This window comes from Uranotaenia lowii, chromosome 2 (genome assembly GCF_029784155.1).
Source record: "Uranotaenia lowii strain MFRU-FL chromosome 2, ASM2978415v1, whole genome shotgun sequence".
Lineage (NCBI taxonomy): Eukaryota > Metazoa > Arthropoda > Insecta > Diptera > Culicidae > Uranotaenia > Uranotaenia lowii.
In genome coordinates this window covers 12,894,118-12,916,615 of record NC_073692.1, presented here as the reverse complement: position 1 = coordinate 12,916,615, position 22,498 = coordinate 12,894,118, and the positions used below count along the sequence as shown (strand labels likewise).

The following is a 22,498-nucleotide window of genomic DNA, read 5'->3' as shown; positions in this document are numbered from 1 at the left end:
CAAAAATGACAAAAATGACAAAAATGACAAAAATGACAAAAATGACAAAAATGACAAAAATAACAAAAATGACAAAAATGACAAAATTGACAAAAATGACAAAAATGACAAAAATAACAAAATTGACAAAAATGACAAAAATGACAAAAATGACAAAAATGACAAAAATGACAAAAATGACAAAAATGACAAAAATGACAAAAATGACAAAAATGACAAAAATGACAAAAATGACAAAAATGACAAAAATGACAAAAATGACAAAAATGACAAAAATGACAAAAATGACAAAAATGACAAAAATGACAAAAATGACAAAAATGATAAAAATGACAAAAATGACAAAAATGACAAAAATGACAAAAATGACAAAAATGACAAAAATGACAAAAATGACAAAAATGACAAAAATGACAAAAATGACAAAAATGACAAAAATGACAAAAATGACAAAAATGACAAAAATGACAAAAATGACAAGAATGACAAAAATGACAAAAATGACAAAAATGACAAAAATGACAAAAATGACAAAAATGACAAAAATGACAAAATCGATAAAAATGACAAAAATGACAAAAATGACAAAAATGACAAAAATGACAAAAATGACAAAAATGACAAAAATGACAAAAATGACAAAAATGACAAAAATGACAAAAATGACAAAAATGACAAAAATGACAAAAATGACAAAAATGACAAAAATGACAAAAATGACAAAAATGACAAAAATGACAAAAATGACAAAAATGACAAAAATGACAAAAATGACAAAAATGACAAAAATGACAAAAATGACAAAAATGACAAAAATGACAAAAATGACAAAAATGACAAAAATGACAAAAATGACAAAAATGACAAAAATGACAAAAATGACAAAAATGACAAAAATGACAAAAATAACAAAAATGACAAAAATGACAAAAATGACAAAAATGACAAAAATGACAAAAATGACAAAAATGACAAGAATGACAAAAATGACAAAAATGACAAAATCGATAAAAATGACAAAAATGACAAAAATGACAAAAATGACAAAAATGACAAAAATGACAAAAATGACAAAAATGACAAAAATGACAAAAATGACAAAAATGACAAAAATGACAAAAATGACAAAAATGACAAAAATGACAAAAATGACAAAAATGACAAAAATGACAAAAATGACAAAAATGACAAAAATGACAAAAATGACAAAAATGACAAAAATGACAAAAATGACAAAAATGACAAAAATGACAAAAATGACAAAAATGACAAAAATGACAAAAATGACAAAAATGACAAAAATGACAAAAATGACAAAAATGACAAAAATGACAAAAATGACAAAAATGACAAAAATGACAAAAATGACAAAAATGACAAAAATGACAAAAATGACAAAAATGACAAAAATGACAAAAATGACAAAAATGACAAAAATGACAAAAATGACAAAAATGACAAAAATGACAAAAATGACAAAAATGACAAAAATGACAAAAATGACAAAAATGACAAAAATGACAAAAATGACAAAAATGACAAAAATGACAAAAATGACAAAAATGACAAAAATGACAAAAATGACAAAAATGACAAAAATGACAAAAATGACAAAAATGACAAAAATGACAAAAATGACAAAAATGACAAAAATGACCAAAATGACAAAAATTAAAAAAATGACAAAAATGACCAAAATGACAAAAATTAAAAAAATGACATGAAGAGCCCACAGGCTGTTCCAAAATAGTCGTTTTACCATCTTTATGACATTCGCAAAGTTACGGTTGGCGAACTTTTTTTCAGAAGACTTCAAACCAGTAGGTTTTGATTTGAGAAAATTTATGAGGCTTTGGCCATCAATTGGTCAGGTTTACCCCACTGTGAGGCGGATCCATAACGATCTGCGATCAGTATCATATCTGGTATACGGATCAGAGGCCGGAAACAGGATCAATGATTAACATCAGGATTCGAGATCAAAGTCCAGGGTTCAATGACAGAATACAGGATCAGGGACTGAATGTGGGATCAAGATCCAAGATAAGAATTGGGATTTAGAATCAAGGTCTAGGAATTCGGAATAAGGATGAAAATTTCTGTATCAGGACGATGGTTCCAGTACCGACATCAAGTTTTTAGAGTCTGGAGGATCGGGATCCCTGATTAGGATTACAATTCCATGATTCAAGACCCAGGATTTAGGTTCATGATCAGATATCTAGAATACAGAATCACGATGAGTATCACAGATAAAAATCAACATCAGGATCCGAAAATTACAATCCAGAATAAGAATTTGGTACCGGAATTCACGATTAGGATCCGTGATTAAGACCAAGATCAATATTAAGTACTCATAAACCAGGAACAGTATTAAGATGATGAATTAAGAATCCAGGATCAGGATCAGAATCCAAAATCTTGAACCTGGATATGCAATTTTCGAAATCATGATCTGAGATCCTAGAGAAAAATTTAGAATGAGGGTCTAGGATTCGAGATCAAGATTCAAGTTTTAGGATCAGGATGAGTACCCATCTCCTGACCAAGGTCAGGATTCATGATCAGGATCAGCATTGAAATTCAAGATAAAAATTCGAGAGCAGAGACCATGAGAAGGATTCCAGATCAGGATCTAAGTTCAGGAGCTGAATCCTGGATCAGTTAGGATTCTCAGGGTCTGGAAACCAATATCATGATGAAAATCTTAGATCAGAGTTTTGGTTAAATTTTTGAATCCGCAGTTAAGATCAAAGATCAGCTTCCAGGATGAGGATAGCGATCCGGTACCCGATAATCGGTCACTGATGAGGATGCAAATTCAGGTATCAGATCAAGATCAGAATCTAGGATAAGGATCTGGGATCAGGATATTGAATCTGTAATGAGAATCAAGATCTTAGTTCCGATCGGGATCAGGATTGGGAATAGGATCAAAGTCATGTTTCAGATCAGTGTCAAAAGAAGGTTTTGAACCTAGATTGGAATCAGATCGAATTTTGGAAAAAAAAATTGAATCTAATCCTGACTTTTTTGTACTCGAAATTTCTTTTTAATTGTAAAGAAATGTTCAATTGATAAGGTTGAAGAAGTTGTTTTATTGGACAGCAAATTATACTTAAAGTACCGCATTGAGTATTCAAATTTATTACAAGAAATTCATCAATAAAATACAGGTTTACGTCATTCTACGTTACCCTGGCGGTTGAGTGTTATAAACCACGCTTCCACATTTCGTTTTATTGTGAATATTGTCATGAGTTAAGCTAGGCTCCTTTAGTGATTATGACTTAATGATGAAATGACGTATGACAGAATTTTCTCAGCAAGTTTCCGGGCCGGACAAATCCGGATTATTTTATCTCAAAACCTGGAAAAATCCGGGCATTTGATTTCGAAATTGTCGACCAAAAATCCCTTCAAATTTGGTCAAAACGCAGGACTTATTCAACAAAAATCAAGAAAAAAGTTGAAAAAAAATTTTTTTTTTCATCAAAACTTATCAGCAGATTTTAAATGGTATTTTTGGCTTCCATCAAACCTTTCGTGATTGTTTTTTTTTAATTTGCTCAAATAATAAAAAAAAAATTAAATACAATTTTTTTTGCTCAATTTGGCAAATAAAGTGAATAAACCTGGGCAAAACCCGGGCAATCTGGCAAGCTTAACTTAACTCTTCTTCTTCTCTTTCTCAAACGAAGTCGTCGCCCGACAACTTCTAGTTGTGGCCCAGTAACAACGACTATATGGCCTTAACTTAACTCGACCAACTTTCATGAGCTGTTACTACAAACACTAGCCACACGATGAAATTGCCACACTATGAAATTGCTCTGACTTTTTAATCGTTAGGTTGAATTTAATGAAAATTTGGGTGGATTTAGTTCATAGTGCATAGTTTACATCCTGCAAGTTTTAACGTCCTGTGATCAAAATGCACGGAAATGGAGTGGAAAGAACAGCTCTTGCGTGATAAAATCTTGCGCATTCATCTCGAGAACAAGGATTTCTCGCATTGTTGTTAAATTGATAAGGTTGATAAAGTTTTGTGATTGATCAGCCTCTTATATTGTAACTTGAGTATACAATTTTATTGACAAGAAATTCACTTTTATCAACTCAAAATGCGCACGTTTTTGTCTCGGAGAACAAATGTATATCTTGAAGCAATCGTTAGTTATACGGCTTTTTCTAGCAAAAAGATGTATTTTTCAAACTGCCATATCTCAGATTGGAGCAAACAAAAGAAATTATTATTTGATGAGTATTTTTCCTGGAGACACCGTTTGTCTAAATCTTACAGTTTCTGCGTTATTAACGTCTCGCTAAATTCCCGTTCAAGACCACTGTCCATTGTAATTAATAAGCTAAATTCGGGTAAAACGTTTTGTCATGATGGATTTTTTGGATTTTCCAACCCTGTAATGTGGTTATCTCGGTTGTACCATGAACTGATTTCATCTGTTTGGGGTTTATACACCGGAATGAGCTAAAATTGGCTCAAGTGTTTTGTAAATGGGTGAGACCTAACTGTAAGATTTTTTGATGAACCTGTAATTCTTATCTAAGTTTATGGCATATCGGCAAATTGAAATTCTAATTAGAGAGCAATAAAGACAGAAATGAAAAATTGATAGGTGGAAAGGTCAAAGCTAGAGCGCTTTGGGTAGAAGAAACGAATAGATGGTGAAAATGTGAGCTAGGGCATTGTGTTATCGACAGCTCTAAACTACTTGTGTGATTCTTTGCCCCAGCATCAGCTGGTTGTTAGTAGTAAGTGACGTAGAAGCTACACTGCTATCCACAACCAGCTACGGATGGGTCGAACACATGAGGTTGCGTCCGACCGGGCAAAAAATCACACAAGCAGTGCTCACAAGTGCTGTTTTGATTGCTTAACCAATTCTATCGATGCGTGCTACTTGTTCAGGTTCATCAGATAGTTGCTACTTATTGTTTTCGTATATTATCCATCCGACGCCTTACTTTTTCGCCAAGTGCCTCGTGTTGAATCGTATTGTTATTTGTTTTCCCAGTTCCCCCCTTCTTTAGCCAATTGATTTTTTTATTTTATTTTGATCGATTTATGGCATATCGGTAAATTGAAATTTTAATTAGAGAGCAATGAAGACAGAAATCAATTTTTCATTTCTGTCTTAATTGCTCTCTAATTAGAATTTCCACTTGCCGATATGTCATAAACTTAGATAAGAATATATCCCAACGGCGATGAAAATAAAATAACACTGAACCTGTAATTAAAAATCATTAAATAAATGTGACCGGATCTTTATTATTTTGAGTAAGTACCTACCAAAAATCCTGAGTCCCAAGATTCAGCAATCCGCAAGTTACACCAAGTAGGAACGAAAATCTCGGGGGAGCTCCTCCACTTTTGATCGTTCGTATGTCAAAGGGGGAGCCTGTACTGCACATTAATTTGAAATGCAAATCCCCCTTCGTCGAAAGTGTCGCTGCCGTTAAACCGCACCAAGAGACATGGCCATCTTCAATCGTCGTCTCGGCCAAAAAGTATCGCAGCCAGCGTCGTCTAGCTGTCGGAGGAACGCACGAATGGGAGAGAAAATACACGGCGGCAACGGCACGGCTTGCTTCGTTCGACCGATACGGAAAAACAAACTAACAACCAACAACCGGCTTACTTTGGTTTGTGCTTTGTTGTGTTTTTTCCTCTTTCTCTCTCATGTCGGTCGTGTTGTTTGGCTGGCCCCAACTCTTTCGAATGAGTGTGTTTGTGAGATAGTACTACACCAACGAACGAGAAACGAGAAAGAACGAACGGAACGAACGGTGGATGACGCACATGCAAGGTCGTTGCGTACAAATCCAACATATCTGAAGGTCGTCCCGGTTGCACCAATACACTGACGACAACAGCGTATTCTGACTGTGCTGTGAATCGGAAAAGCGTATGTGGCGGAATGTGTTGAAGCGAGCGAGTGAGGTTGTTGGCGGTGTGTTGGTGTTGGCTTGTTGGAAGTGCTGTTGTTGTGAGAACACAACTAATAAGACGACGACGACATTGTCTCTTCGGTTTGTTCGGGTCTTTTCTTGGTTCCGTCCGATGGATTAGGAGGACACTGGCGCTGGCAAAGCGGATGTGCAACTTGTTTCGTTCATTTTGTGTGGTTCTTACAACGTGTGTTTTAACGGTAGGTTAAAAGGGTTCTCAAAACCAGAGGGAAGGGTCGTTTGATTGGCTTGGGAGCAGTGTAGCCGCGTAGCAATTATCATTCAACACTCGACCTTGACTGGCCTTTGGATTGTCTGATTCGAATGGCTTTCTAATAGGAAAAAAATAACAGCATCAACAACACACACCAATATGTAACTATATGAATGGGATTGCGAGATGGTTAAAATTTCCGTTTGTTCTGCTTCTTTCTTTCTTTGCAGATGTGATATCCGCTTCCAGATTTTTTTTTATCACAGCCACCTGCGATTGATACACGCGTGCCTGCATGTGTATGTGTTCGCCTATGTGTGGATTAGCAAGAAAAGCGAAGAAAAGTTCAGAAAATGACCTCAACGGAGTCGCGAGGGAACGTCTCCGTGACGACGATCAACTGCGAGAACGACGGTAACTTTAATCCGGGCGGAAGTAGCAGCAGCAGTAGCATCAGTAGTAATAGCAGTAGCAACAGCAACAGTAGCAACAACACTCCGAGTGCCACCGGTGGCGGAAATGGCAGCGGAGGAGCGATTTTCGGCAATGTTGGTATCCGAATAACAGTGCCAAAAATGGAAGAATCGGATGAGTCTGATACGGAACTTTCCAATATTGAAAAGACGGCAAAGGTGAGCATGCGAGAAGATCGAGGAAAAGGACTTCCCCGGCCGATGTCCTGGGAGGGCGAACTGTCGGAATCGGAAGCCATGATAATTGACAATGAAAACAGCTCGAGTGGAATCCCGAAATCGGAACCGCTGGTAGTGACGAAGGAAGAGCCCTCGGGACCTGGCATCACGGAACCCCTAGCACTAACTGCGAATCACAGCAGCAGCGGCAGTCCCATTCCAAACCGATCCATCAAACCGGAAGTGGACATCCCACTGATCACTAGTAATCACAGCAGCGTCTCTTCCAGCTATATCAATTCCATTCCAACCAGCAACAGTAGCAGTAGTAGCATTAACTCTAAGAAACTTCCGGACATCATAAATCTTAAGTACGAGCACGGCGTCGCGGACAATCCTCCGGTAGCCCACTCGCCGCTCCTGGTTCGCTCAAAAACAACACTCCTCCCGGCCAACCCGAGTCCGGATTCCGCCATTCACTCGGTCTACACCCACAGCTCACCGAGCCAATCCCCTCTAACATCCCGACATGCCCCCTACACTCCCTCGCTGAGCCGGAACAACAGCGATGCATCACACAGCAGCTGTTACTCGTACAGTTCCGAGTTCAGCCCAACGCATTCGCCCATCCAGGGTCGGCACAATATGTTCTCCGGCCCGGGATCGGCCGGCGGCTACAACGGATCACCCCTGCATCACTCAGTATTATACAAACCGATGCTGGACAACGAGCAAGCCTTAAAACTTACCACCGGCCAGGAAGAATCGATCTTCGACGGGGACCACCTTCCATCTCCGGGAATCTCCCGGCAGCAGCTCATCAATAGGTAAATAGCCCTTAAAACATTTTTCAACAAAACTTCCATTTATCCTTTTTTATTCTTCACTTCCAGTCCCTGTCCCATCTGCGGAGACAAGATATCCGGCTTCCACTACGGTATCTTTTCGTGCGAATCGTGCAAGGGCTTCTTCAAGCGAACCGTGCAGAACCGGAAGAACTACGTGTGCCTTAGGGGGGCGGCATGCCCGGTCACGATCGCCACCCGGAAGAAGTGTCCGGCCTGCCGGTTCGAGAAGTGCCTTCAGAAGGGGATGAAGCTCGAAGGTGAGACTAACTTTCCTTTCTGAATCTGAAATCTAAATCTGAATCTGAAATCTGAATCTTAACTCTAAATCTAAAATCTTAATCTATATCTCAAATTTGAATCTATATCTGAATCTGAAATTTTAAATCAAAATATGAAATCTGAATCTGAATCTGAAATCTGAATCTGAAATCTGAATCTGAAATCTGAATCTGAAATCTGAATCTGAATCTGAAATCTGAATCTGAAATCTGAATCTGAAATCTGAATCTGAAATCTGAATCTGAAATCTGAATCTGAAATCTGAATCTGAAATCTGAATCTGAAATCTGAATCTGAATCTGAAATCTGAATCTGAAATCTGAATCTGAAATCTGAATCTGAAATCTGAATCTGAAATCTGAATCTGAAATCTGAATCTGAAATCTGAATCTGAAATCTGAATCTGAAATCTGAATCTGACATCTGAATCTGAAATCTGAATCTGAAATCTGAATCTGAAATCTGAATCTGAAATCTGAATCTGAAATCTGAATCTGAAATCTGAATCTGAAATCTGAATCTGAAATCTGAATCTGAAATCTGAATCTGAAATCTGAATCTGAAATCTGAAATCTGAAATCTGAATCTGAAATCTGAATCTGAAATCTGAATCTGAAACCTGAATCTGAATTTGAAATCTGAATCTGAAATCTGAATTTGAAATCTGAAATCTGAATCTGAAATCTGAATCTGAAAACTGAATCTGAAATCTGAATGTGAAATCTGAATCTGAAATCTGAATCTAAAATCTGAATCTGAATCTGAAATCTGAATCTGAAATCTGAATCTGAAATCTGAATCTGAAATCTGAATCTGAAATCTGAATCTGAAATCTGAATCTGAATCTGAATCTGAATCTGAAATCTGAATCTGAATCTGAAATCTGAATCTGAATCTGAAATCTGAATCTGAAATCTGAATCTGAAATCTGAATCTGAAATCTGAATCTGAAATCTGAATCTGAAATCTGAATCTGAAATCTGAATCTGAAATCTGAATCTGAAATCTGAATCTGAAATCTGAATCTGAAATCTGAATCTGAAATCTGAATCTGAAATCTGAATCTGAAATCTGAATCTGAAATCTGAATCTGAAATCTGAAATCTGAATCTGAAATCTGAATCTGAAATCTGAATCTGAAATCTGAATCTGAAATCTGAATCTGAAATCTGAATCTGAAATCTGAATCTGAAATCTGAATCTGGCATCTGAATCTTATATCTGAATCAGAAATCTGAATCAGAAATCAGAAATCTGATTCTGAAATCTGAAATCTAAATCTGAAATCTGAAATCTGAATCTGAATCTGAAATCTGAATCTGAAATCTGAATCTGAAATCTGAATCTGAAATCTGAATCTGAAATCTGAATCTGAAATCTGAATCTGAAATCTGAATCTGAAATCTGAATCTGAAATCTGAATCTGAAATCTGAAATCTGAATCTGAAATCTGAATCTGAAATCTGAATCTGAAATCTGAATCTGAAATCTGAATCTGAAATCTGAATCTGAATCTGAAATCTGAAATCTGAATCTGAAATCTGAATCTGAAATCTGAATCTGAAATCTGAATCTGAAATCTGAATCTGAAATCTGAATCTGAAATCTGAATCTGAAATCTGAATCTGAAATCTGAATCTGAAACCTGAATCTGAAATCTGAAATCCGAATCTGAAATCTGAATCTGAAATTGGAATCTGAAATCTGAAATCTGAATCTGAAATTGGAATCTGAAATCTGAAATCTGAATCTGAAATCTGAATCTGAAATCTGAATCTAAAATCTGAATCTGAAATCTGAATCTGAAATCTGAATCTGAAATCTGAATCTGAAATCTGAATCTGAAATCTGAATCTGAAATCTGAATCTGAAATCTGAATCTGAAATCTGAATCTGAATCTGAAATCTGAATCTGAAATCTGAATCTGAATCTGAAATCTGAATCTGGCATCTGAATCTGAAATCTGAATCTGAAATCTGAATCTGAAATCTGAATCTGAAATCTGAATCTGAAATCTGAATCTGAAATCTGAATCTGAAATCTGAATCTGAAATCTGAATCTGAAATCTGAATCTGAAATCTGAATCTGAAATCTGAATCAGAAATCTGAATCTGAAATCTGAATCTGAAATCTGAATCTGAAATCTGAATCTGAAATCTGAATCTGGCATCTGAATCTGAAATCTGAATCTTATATCTGAATCAGAAATCTGAATCAGAAATCAGAAATCAGAAATCTGATTCTGAAATCTGAATCTGAAATCTGAATCTGAAATCTGAATCTGAATCTGAAATCTGAATCTGAAATCTGAATCTGAAATCTGAATCTGAAATCTGAATCTGAAATCTGAATCTGAAATCTGAATCTGAAATCTGAATCTGAAATCTGAATCTGAAATCTGAATCTGAAATCTGAATCTGAAATCTGAATCTGAAATCTGAATCTGAAATCTGAATCTGAAATCTGAATCTGAAATCTGAATCTGAAATCTGAATCTGAATCTGTAATCTGAATCTGAAATCTGAATCTGAAATCTGAATCTGAAATCTGAATCTGAAATCTGAATCTGAAATCTGAATCTGAAATCTGAATCTGAAATCTGAATCTGAAATCTGAATCTGAAATCTGAATCTGAAATCTGAATCTGAAATCTGAATCTGAAATCTGAAATCTGAATCTGAAATCTGAATCTGAAATCTGAATCTGAAATCTGAATCTGAAATCTGAATCTGAAATCTGAATCTGAAATCTGAATCTGAAATCTGAATCTGAAATCTGAATCTGAAATCTGAATCTGAAATCTGAATCTGAAATCTGAATCTGAAATCTGAATCTGAAATCTGAATCTGAAATCTGAATCTGAAATCTGAATCTGAAATCTGAATCTGAAATCTGAAATCTGAATCTGAAATCTGAATCTGAAATCTGAAATCTGAATCTGAAATCTGAATCTGAAATCTGAATCTGAAATCTGAATCTGAAATCTGAATCTGAAATCTGAATCTGAAATCTGAATCTGAAATCTGAATCTGAAATCTGAATCTGAAATCTGAATCTGGCATCTGAATCTTATATCTGAATCAGAAATCTGAATCAGAAATCAGAAATCTGATTCTGAAATCTGAAATCTAAATCTGAAATCTGAAATCTGAATCTGAATCTGAAATCTGAATCTGAAATCTGAATCTGAAATCTGAATCTGAAATCTGAATCTGAAATCTGAATCTGAAATCTGAATCTGAAATCTGAATCTGAAATCTGAATCTGAAATCTGAATCTGAAATCTGAATCTGAAATCTGAATCTGAAATCTGAATCTGAAATCTGAATCTGAAAACTGAATCTGAAATCTGAATCTGAAATCTGAATCTGAAATCTGAAATCTGAATCTGAAATCTGAATCTGAAATCTGAATCTGAAATCTGAATCTGAAATCTGAATCTGAAATCTGAATCTGAAATCTGAAATCTGAATCTGAAATCTGAATCTGAAATCTGAATCTGAAATCTGAATCTGAAATCTGAATCTGAAATCTGAATCTGAAATCTGAATCTGAAATCTGAATCTGAAATCTGAATCTGAAACCTGAATCTGAAATCTGAAATCTGAAATCTTAATCTGAAATCTGAATCTGAAATCTTAATCTGAAATCTGAATCTGAAACCTGAATCTGAAATCTGAAATCTGAAATCTTAATCTGAAATCTGAATCTGAAATCCGAATCTGAAATCTGAATCTGAAATTGGAATCTGAAATCTGAAATCTGAATCTGAAATCTGAATCTAAAATCTGAATCTGAAATCTGAATCTGAAATCTGAATCTGAAATCTGAATCTGAAATCTGAATCTGAAATCTGAATCTGAAATCTGAATCTGAAATCTGAATCTGAATCTGAAATCTGAATCTGAAATCTGAATCTGAATCTGAAATCTGAATCTGAAATCTGAATCTGGCATCTGAATCTGAAATCTGAATCTGAAATCTGAATCTGAAATCTGAATCTGAAATCTGAATCTGAAATCTGAATCTGAAATCTGAATCTGAAATCTGAATCTGAAATCTGAATCTGAAATCTGAATCTGAAATCTGAATCTGAAATCTGAATCTGAAATCTGAATCTGAAATCTGAATCTGAAATCTGAATCTGAAATCTGAATCTGAAATCTGAATCTGAAATCTGAATCTGAAATCTGAATCTGAAATCTGAATCTGAAATCTGAATCTGAAATCTGAATCTGAAATCTGAATCTGAAATCTGAATCTGAAATCTGAATCTGAAATCTGAATCTGAAATCTGAATCTGAAATCTGAATCTGAAATCTGAATCAGAAATCTGAATCTGAAATCTGAATCTGAAATCTGAATCTGAAATCTGAATCTGAAATCTGAATCTGAAATCTGAATCTGAAATCTGAATCTGAATCTGTAATCTGAATCTGAAATCTGAATCTGAAATCTGAATCTGAAATCTGAATCTGAAATCTGAATCTGAAATCTGAATCTGAAATCTGAATCTGAAATCTGAATCTGAAATCTGAATCTGAAATCTGAATCTGAATCTGAAATCTGAATCTGAAATCTGAATCTGAAATCTGAATCTGAAATCTGAATCTGAAATCTGAATCTGAAATCTGAATCTGAAATCTGAATCTGAAATCTGAATCTGAAATCTGAAATCTGAATCTGAAATCTGAATCTGAAATCTGAATCTGAAATCTGAATCTGAAATCTGAATCTGAAATCTGAATCTGAAATCTGAATCTGAAATCTGAATCTGAAATCTGAATCTGAAATCTGAATCTGAAATCTGAATCTGAAATCTGAATCTGAAATCTGAATCTGAAATCTGAATCTGAAATCTGAATCTGAAATCTGAATCTGAAATCTGAATCTGAAATCTGAATCTGAATCTGAAATCTGAATCTGAAATCTGAATCTGAAATCTGAATCTGAAATCTGAATCTGAAATCTGAATCTGAAATCTGAATCTGAAATCTGAATCTGAAATCTGAATCTGAATCTGAATATGAAATCTGAATGTGAAATCTGAATTTGAATCTGAAATCTGAATCTGAATCTGAAATCTGAAATGTGAATCTGAAATCTGAATTTTAAATCTGAAATCTGAATCCGAAATCTGAATCTGAATCGGAAATCTAAATCTGAAATCTGAATCTGAAATCTGAATCTGAATCTGAAATCTGAATTTGAAGTCTGAAATCTGAATCTGAAATCTGAATCTGAAATCTGAATCTGAAATCTGAATCTGAAATCTGAAATCTGAATCTGAAATCTGAATCTGAAATCTGAAATCTGAATCTGAATATGAAATCTGAATGTGAAATCTGAATTTGAATCTGAAATCTGAATCTGAAATCTGAATCTGAAATCTGAATCTGAATCTGAAATCTGAATCTGAAATCTGAATCTGAATTTGAAATCTGTATCTGAAACCTGAATCAGAAATCTGAATCTGAAATCTGAATCTGAAATCTGAATCTGAAATCTGAATCTGAAATCTGAATCTGAAATCTGAATCTGAAATCTGAATCTGAAATCTGAAATCTGAATCTGAAGTCTGAAATCTAAATCTGAAATCTGAAATCTGAATCTGAAATCTGAATCTGAAATCTGAATCTGAAATCTGAATCTGAAATCTGAATCTGAAATCTGAATCTGAAATCTGAAATCTGAATCTGAAATCTGAATCTGAATCTGAAATCTGAAATCTGAATCTGAATATGAAATCTGAATGTGAAATCTGAATTTGAATCTGAAATCTGAATCTGAAATCTGAAATCTGAATTTGAAATTTGAAATCTGAAATCTGAATTTTAAATCTGAAATCTGAATCCAAAATCTGAATCTGAAATCTGAAATCTAAATCTGAAATCTGAATCTGAAATCTGAATCTGAAATCTGAATCTGAAATCTGAATCTGAAATCTGAATCTGAAATCTGAATCTGAAATCTGAATCTGAAATCTGAATCTGAATATGAAATCTGAATCTGAATCTGAATTGGAAATCTGAAATCTTATACTGAGATCTGAAATCTGAAATCTGAATTTGAAATCTAAATCTGAAGTCTAAAATCTGAGTTTGAATCTGAAATCTGAATCTGAATTTGAAATCTTGAATTCATCGGCCTTATCGGTGGAAAGTGATGTCCTTTTTATTAGGGGCATCTTAAGATTATGAAATTTTTTAGATGGATAGAACGTTAGATGAAATGAGAGGTGGTAAAAAACACCGGCTGTAACGAATGCGATGATAACAAACTGAGAAGACTATACATCGGTAAATGCGTTTCTGAGTTAAAGGGGGCTTATCTGAGCGATCACATGTCATCTTTTTGTTCGTTTGCACTGCAAGTTTTCCCGCTTTTGGGGCGAACCACGCTTGGCCTTCTAATGTGTGTTGGTAGATGCAACTCTATCTGTATCTTCCACTTCATCGTAGTAGGCCCGTGCGGAACAAAAATTTGATATGTGATGATAATTCTTCTAAATAAATTCTACCCGGTCATTTTCACCATCTTTCATTTCATCTAACGTTCTATCCATCTATAAACTTTCATAATCTTAAGATGTCCCTACTAGAAAGACATCCCTTTTCACCGACAAAGGCCGACAGATTAAACTAACAAACATAAATTACGGTGATTAACCTTTTCATAGAATCTGAATCTGAATCTTAAAATTGATCTTGTAAAATTATTCAGCTATCCGCGAGGATCGAACCAGGGGAGGTCGCTCGACGTACCAGTGCTCGTACACCATCCCGGGCAACATTCTCGGATCGCAGACGCTGGCCGGCTTGGGTGGTCCGGATGGCGGCGGTGGCAACGGTGGAGCAGGATACGGTGGCTATTCGGTAAATTCACAGCGGGGCCTGGGACCGTTCGGAGGTCCCGGTGGCATCAGTGCCGGCCTAGCGGGTCTAGCTGGCCAGCAGCTTAAGATCGAATCACCCAGCGACATCAACAGCAATTCGTCCCATTCGATTGGGCACGATAGCCTGTCGTCGGGCGCCTTGAAGAACAATAGACCAGGCATTCCACAGCTTTTACAGGTGATTTCTTTTTAAAACTGACCCTTTCCAAATTGATCTGAACTTTGTTTCATTTTTTTTAACAGGAAATTATGGACGTGGAGCATTTGTGGCAGTACAATGCAACGGAACTGGCCAGACTGAATCAACCTGCTCCACCGGTCAGTGCGGCGGCCATCGCCGCCAATCCGCTCCTGTCCAGCGCGGGCATCTCGAGCGAAAGCAGTCCGGATCTCATCGCCAATCTGTGCAACATTGCCGACCATCGGTTGTACAAGATCGTCAAGTGGTGCAAGAGTTTGCCGCTTTTCAAAAATATTACCGTAAGTGTTCACTCGATCAACTTCCGTCAGGAGGGATATTTTTAAATTTGTTCCTAAATTGTAGATCGACGATCAAATTTGTCTGCTGATCAACTCTTGGTGTGAGCTGTTGCTGTTCTCCTGCTGCTTCCGTTCGATGGCAACACCGGGGGAAATCAAGATTTCACTTGGTAAATCGATCACGCTGGAACAGGCTAAGCACAGTGGTTTACAGGTTTGTTTGTTTGTTTGTAAAATACATAAACTTTGGACCAGTTAGACCAGCAATCCCTTCTTTCTAGACTTGCATCGAACGAATGCTCAATCTAACGGATCACCTGAGGCGCCTTCGGGTCGACCGGTACGAGTACGTGGCGATGAAGGTGATCGTGCTGCTCTCGTCGGATACCTCCGAGCTGAAGGAATCGGAGAAGGTTCGGGCGAGCCAGGAGAAGGCTTTGCAGGCGTTGCAAGCCTACACCCTGGTGCACTATCCGGAGATGCCGGCCAAGTTTGGGGAGCTTTTGCTGCGGATCCCGGAACTGCAACGGACTTGTCAGGTGAGTTTTCATTGATCGTGATTACGAGTCTTCTCTGAATTTGCGCTCAATCGACCTCATTGATATGTGGATACTGGAAAGGTCCGTTATACTAGCGATTGCTAACATCGACGCTGCAAAGAATGCCACATATCATAAATAGCAGGATCGCCAATGTGGTGTCCAGCTAGTCTACTCCAGTGATGTCAACCATCCAGATTTTGTCTGGATCTTCCAGACTTATTGGTCTGACATTTTTTAGGTTTCCAGACTTTTGACATTTTTTCTAGACATTTCAAGACTTTTGAGTTTGGACATGATTTTTTTTTTACAAAACAATCAAAATTCAAAATGTTTGGGGTAAAAATTTGGATAATTTAGCTAGTAATTTAAAAAAAAGAGGAATGCTACAGAGATGGATGTAAAACTGAGAGTTAACCATAGATCGTAGTACTGCCAACACTACCACAGTTGGTCCCAGACATAGATAGTGTATAGAATAAGCTTTCCAGATTGCTCGATTTAACCCGGACTTGCACGGATATTTTATCGAAAAATTAGGGAAAAATCCGGTCCGACCCGGTTGCCCAGGTTTCGTTGAAAAAAAAACCCAGGTTTTGCCCGGATTTATTCATATTTTTTTTTGCAAATCTATCGAATAATTCAAATTTAGCTATTCTAATTTTCGATTTTTGCGTCCAAAAACAAAATTATTTGAGCAAGAATTGTTAAAAATGAATATAAAAAAGTTTTTAGAAGCCTGAAATACGATTGAGAATCTGCTGATGTTTTTCGACAAAAAAATAATGTTTTCAATGTTTTTTTCCTTAAAAACTTTCTGGATTTTTTGCCAAGTTTGCCTGTATATTGCCCGGATTTTGGTTTGAAAATTTTGAAAATATATTTCGAATTTTGCCAGGTTTATAGATAAAATAGCTCAGATTTTCCAGGCCCGGAGACGTGCGGGATAAATTGTGGAAACTTTAGTATAGAATGTTTGGTAATTCCCAAGCAACCAAAAGTCTCCTAAAACAGGTTCAAAAACGCTTACCCAGCCCCATCATTGATATGTAGTACGTTCTATGCAGCTCAAAATTTATGTTCTTGTTGATATTTTCAAGTTCCAAAACAAGTCTTAATGATCTTCTATTCAGCTTCCAGCGGCCTTTTAATTCAGCTTCCGAAAAATCGCAAAATGAGCAATAAATCTCTCTCTATCTCAACTGCACCCTTAGCTTCTGTTCATTTCACCTTTTCTTGATTATTTACAATGTTTTGTACATGGTGCCGCCATGATGCCACGCGCCGAATTCCAAACTCGACAAATTGCTCAATCGCTTCTATCCTACATTTCCTACATATATCACATCAGAACCCCGACCTTCGTGGTGAGAATCAAACACGCTACCACGAGACCACGCCTAGATGTTGTTCAAAATGAAACTAAAACTCTAAATTGTGATTTGATTTTGAAAGCACATCAATGCACTTTTTGTGACTTATCAAATTCCTCTTTGAGCACTTTGTGCCCTTTATGTGACTTACCAAATCCCGTTTTTAAGCACTTTTGTGCCCTTTATGTGACTTAAGTCCCGTTTAACGTACGTATAAATAACTTTTGCAACTTTCAAGTTCGTTAATGAGTACATATAGTTCACTCATGGGAATTGGGCAAAACAAGTCACATACAACGTACATATTGATCACTTTTGTAACTTTCAAGTTCAATAATCAGTACATAAAGTTCACTAAAGGGAATTGGGCAGTTGATTCTCTTTGTCAGCCAATATGTAACTTTCAATGCCTTCATTCAAGTAAATATGTGACTTTTGGTTGCTTGGGTTATCAAGTGATTCAAGTAAGAGTATTTTTTCCTATACAGCACTATTGCGATCTGGTGACCTTATAAGAGATCATCATCTATAAAGTTCGGCATCCAGACTTCTCTAGACACTTATTCAAAATTTTCCAGGCTTTTCAAAAAATCAGTTGGAATCTCTGCTCTACTCTAGTTTGCTCGCACAACTGATCACATCAATAGCTAGAGACTGAAACCATTCGTTGCTTGCAACGCCATATTTGAACAAATTGGGACTTCTGCTATAAGTGACCCAAATGTTATTCAAAATTCGTTAGGGTGGGAATAGACTGCTACCAAAAAATGGCTGAGATTTCTTCTGAAAAAAGCACTCTTGTGAGCTTGTTATGAAGTCGTTGAAAAGCTCTAAATTTCCGAAATCTTATCGATGTTTAAGGTTAAGCCCTATAGGACTTCGAAATTTTTTGCTTGGGTTGAGATTTGTTTTCCACCAAAATTTTATTTAGATACTGAGATTTCTTCTGTAACAAAAAAATGTTGGAGAAAATTCTAGTTACTGCCTTCGGTGGATTCTCTTAAAAATGGGGCGGCTCCTCTTATACGCACGTACCGAACCTTATTCGTCGCATTCATTGCACGACGCTCTCGTCCATGTTGCAGCTATACCAGTGGCTCCAGTCCATCGATCTTCCATAATTTTTGGTTCGACGACCTTCAACTGGCCTTTAGGTACGACGACCTTCCAATTGGTTTCTGGTCCGACGACCTTTCATGATCCCTTATCCGACGACCTCCATCTGACTTCTGGTCTTGATTCCCTTGCTGCGGCTCTAAGCTTATTCCTTCGCCTCGATGCCTTTTCTGAGGCCTGCGCCTCCCAGTGGTTCCAGCCCGACGACCTACACTTGATTTTCTGGTCCGACGATCTTTCATGGCACCGGCTTGACGACCTTCCTTGGTATCCCGATCGCAAATCCACCACTGACTCCTGGTTCGACGACCACCACCCGGTTCTTGACTTGACGACATTCCATGATACCAGCCCGCCAACCTTCGATGGCTTTTGGTACGGCGACCTACCAGTGAATCTGTAACTTCTGTTTGAAAAAATTACATTTACTTGGGTTAAGTTTCTAATTGTAGTGTCTGAGACGTTCAAAAAACTTGTTTAAATTGGTCAAATGATGTTTAATAGAACATCCTATGACAATAATGTCATCAATGTATTTATATAAAATCATGTTCAGGCATCAATCCCGCCATAGCTATTGTCATCATACGCTGAAAACTGTTTGGACTGATATTGAGCCCAAATGGCATTCGCGTATACTGATAATAGCCTGACGTTGTTGAGAACGCTGTAAATTTACGTGATTCTTGTGAAAGTGGAATTTGATGGAATCCTGACATCAGATCTTGGTAGAAACAGCCGACTCATCCTCCTTAGTTTATAGGTAATTTTGAGTTGATGCCTATGCGCCGTTGTTATCTGTTGCAATCTGTCTCCTCAGCAGCTTGTACCAGACCGAAGCAATCGCAACTCGAATCGATAGTAGCAGCAGCAGCTGCAGGCAACAACAACAGCAAATGTATCTCAGCAGCGGGCAACAACGTCAAATGTATTTCAGCAGCAGTCTGTTCCAGACCTTTCAGCAACAACAAAGTTTTAAACAGCAAGGCAGCAATTCAACCTCCGCAACAGTCCGTACCAGACCTTACCAGGAACAACAACACCCACAGCAGCAGCAATTAACTCCAACAGCATCAATTCTATGACGCAAAACCAAAAAGATCCACTACGGTAACCGTCATAAAAAAAAAACCAACTCTCGCGGTGATTTTGTATCACGCCGAAGCAAGCGATAAAGTTAGTGCCGATCCGCTTCTCGCCAGTGTCAATCGAAAATGATTTTCCGACTCACGTCTCACTCGTACCAGAGATGCCAATGTGCCTGATTTTTCAGGATTTGTCTGATTTTTCGAGGCTCTGCCTGATAACCTGATGAGCCATGGAACTTCTCTGATTTTTAAAAATATGCCTGTTTTTATGAATTTGATGAAAAATGGATAGTAGGGAACTGGATAAGGTACCATTGCTGAAGTTAGAAACGTTTTCACTTTTATGGAAACTACTGAACTAACTGAACTGTATGCTATTATAGTTTATAATGATACCAAGTAGAAGGTTTTTCTAAGTTTTAATAAAACACACGCTATTTAGATTGCCTCCACCTTTACTGATGGCTAGACTAAGAGTCATCTTCTATGATCATCTTTATTCTTTTCTTATTCGAATTCTCTCTTGAGATGGTTCACGCTTAACTTTAAACATTTACAATTACAATATTTACAAAAAATTAAATTTTGGAAACATGTACAAAATTTGAAAACCTGTGAAATCTTTTAATATTCACAAAATTCTGTATTCTGTGACAAACATTTTGTGTTGAAAATTTCCTCAAAATTCTGTAAAACTACAGATTTTTCTAAGATACTGGCTACCTTGCCTCGTGGGCATCGTGGAAATTCTTGTGGTAACCAGATTTTATGCTCTAATATGTGATGTGAGCCTACTAGGTTGAATAGTTCTTCTGAATCAAAGCAATCGAAAGATTTCCTTTAATTCAACCACAGTACCGAATCTTTCGATTGCTTTGATTCATCAGATTTTATGAGTATAAGATTATGATTTTCCTTCATTTTATTCTAATTTGCAATGAGTAAATCTAGATTAAGTATTGAAAACAATCAAACATTTACTTTATGTCGTGCTTTTTTTTCAAATTTCAGGTCGGCAAGGAAATGTTGACGATAAAACCGAAGGACGGCGAGGAACCCTCCTTCAATTTGCTGATGGAACTGCTCCGTGGTGAACACTAGAAAAAAAAAAAATCATTCGACATTCTACAGATCGTGCCTCATAGAACAAAAACAACAGACAGCGTTAGTTAGAAGAACGACTCTAACTAGCGTTTAGAACAATAGTTTCCTTCCCTTGGGTCTTGGGCTGGTGTTTGTGGGAATTCCCTAAAATCGCCCTAGCATGTAGACCACACACCGTTGATTGGTTGGAAGGAAACTCTCAACGAAAAAGGCGCGGGATCGCCTTTTGATGATTTATAAGATCAACCCACAACACATACACACATTCACTAAACAAAAGGACAAAAATCTTCCCTTAAAACAATCGTACTTGCATCACAGAAACACTAAACCAACAAAAAAAAGTAGAACACCACGTGTAAGAGTTCCTTGATTCCCCGGAAAATCTAGCCAGGCTCAACTCAAACCACTCACTCAAATTCTCTGAGCTCTCTTTAAAGGAGCCTGGCTTTTCTGCTTCCTTTGAAAAACTAAATGCCCCCCCCTTCCAGAAAAAAAGGGGCGGAACTTTCAACACGCCTAATAATCAAAATAACAGCAACCGTAAAACAGAACCCTTCTTAAGAAAATGTGATTTTTGTAGTACTCTTTCCTTATAAGCATATAGGAAAACCAGCAGATAATGTTCTATGTTTAGTTGGATTATTTTTTTATTTTATTTTAAGCGAGTGTGCCGCACCCACACAGTGAGAAAAGATGCAAAGCAAGCAAACGAGAAGAATCAAAAGTAAGCGCAAGCACACACACACACAGAGTAGGATTTAAGTTTGAAACCGTTCAGTCCCTTCATTGTTAGTAGAGTGTAGTAGAGCGTAAGTAAAAACAATAGAAAGAGAGAGAGCGAGAGAGCGTGGTTTATTTTAAACTCTGTTTATATGATTACGTTTTATTTTTAATAATGATGAATTTTTATTTTTTTCTCTCGTCCTCATTATATTATATCGGAATCGATTTTATTATTGCAGTAGTAGATTTTAAATCGATCGTTTGGAGTAAGATTTGTTTTTATAATTTATATATTTCGTGTAATTTGTAGTAGTAAATCTTGTTCTAAATGTTATATCGGTTTCTGTGTTGTTCAATACAAAACCATTTTCAAGCTTCCATTAGTTTTTATCGCTCATTGAAATCAGCAAATGTTTTCCTTTCAGAAAGTTGAAAAAGCTTCAGATCGTTTTTGTTCTTCTGTGTCCATTTTTCAATCGAATCATTTTTTGGGAAAATTGTTTGATTTTTTCTGTCTCGTGTTGTTGCAATTTTAAGCAATACAGAGACTTTGTTTCAACATTTTTCAATACTAGCAAATTTCGTTGTTTTTTCTAACATATAATGATTGATACATCGAGGTTTAAAACTTTTGGAATACTTTTCAACCTCTCAACTGTTTATGTAGAACATCATCCACTTGTTTGACATTTACACTCTCCTGATCGATATAACGCGCTTATATTTGAATATCTTGGAGAGAAGATGAGAAGGAGCGGAATTTTTATGCGATGGAATCTTTCTAAGCGGGAAACCGAACAATCTAAAACCCGAACAGAAAAATGTGCCTTTTCTGAAAAAATTAAATAAAAAACAAAACATCAACAACCAGAACAAGCTGAAGAGATAAGCTTACTGAAGAGAAACATTTTTCGTCTAGTTTGTAAGAATATTTTATGAAAATGAAAAAATGTTTAGGAGGTGTAAGCGAACCTCAAAGAAAAATCACAACTAAAAATGTTGACGATTTCCCAAGCGAACAAAAATCAAACCTCTAGGAAATCTTCAATAACGTAAATAAGAAAAGGCATATGACTGAACTTTTTAGTCTAGTGTTTAGTTAACAATAGAATAATATATACAACAACATGTGTAGTGAAAAACAGAAGCAGATGAAGAACGAGAAGAAGAGAATCAATGGCAAGAGCGCTAACATTTGTAAATAAGATCACAACAGAGTAACGTTT

At 36.3% G+C, this 22,498-nt stretch overlaps 1 protein-coding gene across 1 annotated transcript in view; it reads left to right on the top strand.

Annotated features, from left to right (window-relative positions):
* The window catches only part of LOC129744830 (nuclear hormone receptor FTZ-F1 beta-like), an 85,520-nt gene extending 63,036 nt beyond the window's left edge, over window positions 1-22,484 (top strand). The window contains exons 3-9 of the mRNA XM_055737556.1: window positions 6,421-7,649; window positions 7,716-7,927; window positions 14,675-15,024; window positions 15,090-15,326; window positions 15,391-15,540; window positions 15,608-15,865; window positions 20,454-22,484. Of these exons, the coding sequence (XP_055593531.1) occupies window positions 6,544-7,649; window positions 7,716-7,927; window positions 14,675-15,024; window positions 15,090-15,326; window positions 15,391-15,540; window positions 15,608-15,865; window positions 20,454-20,543 (2,403 nt within the window). The 5' untranslated portion in view covers window positions 6,421-6,543 and the 3' untranslated portion in view covers window positions 20,544-22,484. The remainder of the gene's footprint in view (window positions 1-6,420; window positions 7,650-7,715; window positions 7,928-14,674; window positions 15,025-15,089; window positions 15,327-15,390; window positions 15,541-15,607; window positions 15,866-20,453) is intronic.
* The last annotated feature ends 14 nt before the right edge of the window (window positions 22,485-22,498 follow it).